General features: G+C 41.6%; 1 protein-coding gene across 1 annotated transcript in view; it reads left to right on the top strand.

The window, feature by feature from the left end:
• LOC106815007 (SCO-spondin-like) overlaps positions 1–4,986 on the top strand; it is a 48,695-nt gene extending 43,709 nt beyond the window's left edge. The window contains exons 38-39 of the mRNA XM_014819416.1: positions 3,093–3,200; positions 3,521–4,986. Of these exons, the coding sequence (XP_014674902.1) occupies positions 3,093–3,193 (101 nt within the window). The 3' untranslated portion in view covers positions 3,194–3,200; positions 3,521–4,986. The remainder of the gene's footprint in view (positions 1–3,092; positions 3,201–3,520) is intronic.
• Positions 4,987–5,276: the final 290 nt, after the last annotated feature.

Genomic DNA, 5,276 nt, shown 5'->3' with positions numbered 1-5,276 from the left:
AACACACACACACACACACACACACACACACACACACACACACACACACACACACACACACACACTTGTGTGCGTGCGCGCGTGCGTGTGTGAGCACGTGTGTGTGTGTGTGTGTGTGTGTGTGTGTGTGTGTGTGCCGTGTGTGTGTGTGTGTGTGTGTGTGTGTGTGTGTGTGTGTGTGTGTGTGTGTGTGTGTGTGTGTGTGTGTGTGTGTGTGTGGCTGCGTGCGTTCGCGTGTGCGTGTGCGTGCGCGTGCGCGTGTGTGTGTGTGTGTGTGTGGCTGCGCGTGCGTGTGCGTGTGCGTGTGTGTGTGTGCGCGCGTGTGCATGTGTGTGCGTGCGCGCGTGTGTGTATGTGTGGCTGCGTGCGTTCGCATGCGTTCGCGTGCGTGTGCGGGTGCGCGTGTGTGCGTGTGTGTGTGTATAGACTGTATATATATATAAAATCGAGAAACGGTATGCCAATCAGAATTCTCGTGAATGTAGCAAAGCTGTGTGTGCAATTCCTATGCTACTAACCTTGCTTTTTACACGTACAGCGGTCCAGCCAAGTCGCTTGCCAATAGTCAATTGCCGGTCGCTTGTTGTGTATTCGCGGGCGCGGTATTGTCGCTAGAAGCAATATTTTTCGTTTGAATCATGTTGAACGAAGAAGATGGCGGACGATGCATCAACACAACTTTGCTAATAAGAACCTGTTACTCATGCAAGCAATATTTTCAGCGTTTCAACTTTCAAATATATGACCGCTAAAGCTAATCCCTTCCGTATATCCATCATCGGATTAAACCTTGTGCTAGATTATGCTCCTGTTACGATATTCACTATTACAACATTACTGTACTACTTGATGAGCGAAAATCCGGGCGAACTCGGAATTCCGATCACACTTAATTCTGTGGATTCCGGATATACGTATTAAATAATTTTTACACTATTATTCCCTGAATGGCGTCGGCTCGAGAAACAGCTTTACTATTGTATTTGCCCAACAACAGTGTCATGAACCAGGTAGACCATCTCCGGTGTCCGCCCAGAGAGGACATGCTCTGATGCTACATTTCTCTGGGATGTCGGACTATTATGTGCTATATTGGCTCTAGCCCAGCTGATGACTATACTAAATAATAATAATATATATATAATATTAATAATATATATATAATATTAATAATATAATATATATATATACTAAGGCTTTCGCGATGATTGTGATAATCTCAGCAGTTCCTCATGTCTGCCTCCGTTTCCCACTCATCGTTCATCTCACCTATAAGACATACGCGTAATATTTATATGCAGAACGTTCGTCATCTTTATTATGATAATTAAGTGCGACACTCATGACACTTCTCGATTCTATATGCGGGCGTACGTCATTTAAAGGTCAAGGTAAGCAAACAATCCCACTCGGGGATTCAGTGCTTTTCGGCCGTTTCGACTTCGGGCGTTGGAAGGGCGGAAAACGCTGTTAGGAACATAGAGCTTGATCCCTCTGGCACTGTTGCAGTTTCGGCACAGCAAAAATCGAGAAGGCACGCCTGACGTCTTTCGAGCCACGGCTCCTGGGCGTTAGCGTGCGGCCGCTTACGCTTGTCCCCCAATAAACGTGATATCAGAAACGCATCTACATGCTACGCTGACTGACTAGCGTAGATGCGTTTTTGTGCATATCGGCGTGTTTCTCTGCTTGCGCTGCTTTACTCTAAAGTAGAACAATTTTGTATAAAGGTCAAGTTGGGGAAGAAGGATACGCATCTGTCGGACCTCTTTTTTGTACTGGCTTTAACCCGGACAACTTTTATTGAATCGATCCATCACTTTTGCACCGTAAGTCGGCCTGAGATTGATCGCATTGTATGCGCATTTTTCTGTGCTCCGCTGCGAGCCGTACTCATAGAAGATGTTGCATGGAATGGCGTTATCAATTTGCGAATGCTATCGTCTGCTTGGTTTTTCATCCACGCAGATTTTTCTTCGTGGCGATCGTGTGGGATACTCTGCTCTGTGCTATATATATATATATATATATATATGATATTATATATATATATATATATATATATATATATATATATACATGTGTGTGTGCGTGTATATATAATCATATGCATCGTCCACTGCTTGCACTACGTGATCATGTTACGGTTTCCGTGCTTCGGACACTTTGGTGTTTGATGACGAGTTACTGTGTCACCATCTCATACAAGTGTTCCTCCCCCCGACCCGCAATCGCGCGTAGACATTTTGTTTTTTACAGATAAGAAATACAGTTTAAGATTACGGGTATAGTGAGTCGATTACTAGAAGGAGAGCGTTATGAGGGTTAGAGAAAGCTGTCCTAAGCTATGAGTGATATCCGGGAATGACTCACATGGTGTAGGATAGGTGATCTCTGAAAGTAATTATATCTTTGATCAAGCTTCAAGTTGTGTGCGATCGCTAGCATAAGGTACCAACACAGATAATAATATAGGAATGTATAGGAATGACTGTGAACATGATGTACCTAGCTATCAGAAATCTATCCCTTCGTTACCAAGTTACGTACTTCAAAAGATGGAAATTTCTAGTGGCTTGCAATATAACGAACAGCTTTTATTGTTTAAAAAAGTTTGTTTTCTGCTTATCGCGGTTGAGGTGATTTTCAGCATAGTCTAGTCCATGTCCAGACGCGTGTAAAAGTGATTGGATACTTGCAAGGATAATTTGAGTTTTACGGTATCGGAGCGGGTCGTGCCGAGCAATGTATCGAGAACGTTAAAGTTCCTTCGCCGTCCATCTTGCTCGGGTGTCTCAAATTTATACCCATTGTTGCTCTAAAACTTCATCTGTACAGTGAAAGATACAAATAGTTTACGGTTTGATATTCTTCATCGCAAATTAAAACATAATTAATGATTTCGTAATCTATGATTTTATCGGTTAGAGTTTCATTAAAGTTTTTATTCGAATTTTTTGGTCGTCTCATGATCGCACTGGGGTGCGTGATGCGTCTGGTGTCGACCGACTTACGCCGGGAGACGGCGCGGCGGTCGCACCCAGTCTTCTATGCGACTGCCGCCGTCAATACTTGTCGCTTGCTTGTTTAAGGATCAACGAATGACGAAGAGTGGGAGAAGGAGGAAGGTTATCACACTATCGGCCCACTAAGATGCAGCGGATTAAACGAGGACTGGAACTTCTTCTTCTAGAAAAAATGTGCGCACAAGATGGCGACTGTGTTTATTTACGCACGATAAGAATTTTTCGTACTGATATTTTGTTGTAATCACTGAAAGGTCGGATAATTAATAATATTAACAGAGTTGTGTGTATGCTCCTATAATACCCGATATTTTACATTTAATACCACAACGTTTTTCCTGATAGCTGCTTACCCGTTCATGAGAAGGTGGCATGGGATAGCAATTAATTATTAGGACTTTATTACTTACTACATACTACTCCCAATACATTAATTATTATTGTTATTATTTTTCCATGTATTATACTACGTACGGTCTCTATTTTCCCTGCAGAAATGGTCACCACCTTCCTCCCTTCTTCCACCACAGAAGAACATAGATGCCGATTTAGGACAAAATGTCACGTCACGGTGTGGAACCCGTAGGTGTATGCATCAATAACCGTGCCAGGCGTCACCGTAACGCTCGTAACCATAGCAACCCTTCCTTCGGAATAATGCACGCACAAGATGGCAGCGCGCGCAGACGATAGACAGCGCTACGCTGCGGAATTGACCCCACCCAATGGGATAGTGACCCGGAACTGAATTCGACGACGAAACGGAAGAAGATCGTAATCATTAGTAGCTGCCGTTCCCTGCAGGCTGGGCCGTGCCACGTTCAACTGATAGGTTCTCACCCTCGTGAAGGGAATGGTGTAATCTTCAGCGGCTGCCCAACCCCTTGTTACATGCGCAACCCGATACAGGTCGATTACAACTACTTTCCGTGAAAATTCGGCGAGTTCTTGGATCCTTGTGTCGGTCCTGCAAGGCGTGATATGATCACGGATGTGAGATTGTTTCGAGGGGGCAAGGGTCGCTCCAGAGGTGGCATCTCCCTAACGTGTCCGCTATTCACCTTTGATATTTATCGTGATTCTATGACGTCGGCACTTTTTTACGTGCCCGAATGTAAACGCACTCACTGTACATCCTGTACATTCTGCATGTGTGAAGATAAACATAATATTTTTCTGTGTAAATTCACCGTCGTCGTCACTAGGTTGAGACCCTGGATGGAATGTGATGGCGTGTAGATTTACGGAATAGCAACATTTGTTGGTTTTCGGGTGAGTTATGCCTATTCGCAGAAAGCCTCGATGATTGCTTTGCTTTCGGTGATGTTGTTGTATTAAATTTAAAAAATCAAATAATGGTACGGCAGTTGAGCCTCTGTTGAGTGCGATGGGCAATGTCATAACGTTTCTCACGAATTGTGTTGTTAGATTTCAATCTAGAATTTGAACATATTTTAGCAAAGATTGTTTCGATGATAATTTAATGAAGAGTTCTGCTATATATCAACGCAGGTTGTTGTGCGTTAACTGAGAATGCTGTTATATTTTTATTATCACACCCGTTTGATAAACGACATCTGTTATTACTTGTTATTCTACTACGTACTTTAGTTTTGTAATAGTGCAGTTCCTGTGCAGTAGAGATTAAATTAATATAGCTGTTGGTGGAAACCTAAAAGGTGGACGTGGCCTTGGCTATGGCAGTGGAATGGCATAAAAGTATATATGTACAGTCAGTCACTTTGTGTCGATCCTTGTTTTGCATTATAAAATTCAAACGCCGCGAATGCGCACTCATTGAAAAGGATCAAGGAGATGCAATATTCAAGCAACATTTGGAAATGAAATTGGTAAATATGCCCAACGCTACAAATCGTACGAAACGTAACGAAACATTGTTATCGTATATTAAATTGAATTATTTATTCCGTAAAAATAGATTTTTGGCTTGCAATCAATATTCTTCTAGAGTTTTGTCTTTGATTGTCTGATTCAGTTATTCATGCTAGCTTATACAGATAGGTCACCACTTAGTAAAGAGATTCTGCACTCTCGACCTTATTAAAAAATGTACAAGCATACAAACTGAAAACATAATATATGAATGTGATAACTTTATAGACAATAAGCATATATTAGGCATATAATATAAATATATATATATATTAATATATATTTTACATATTAATATTATATATATGTATACATGTATATTTATGTATATATATATATATATATATATATATATAT

The sequence above is a fragment of the Priapulus caudatus genome, unplaced genomic scaffold, assembly GCF_000485595.1.
Source record: "Priapulus caudatus unplaced genomic scaffold, Priapulus_caudatus-5.0.1 Scaffold1021, whole genome shotgun sequence".
Taxonomy (NCBI): Eukaryota; Metazoa; Priapulida; class Priapulimorpha; order Priapulimorphida; family Priapulidae; genus Priapulus; species Priapulus caudatus.
Note: the sequence above shows the minus strand (reverse complement) of the source record. Positions and strands in the feature narration are given on the sequence as shown.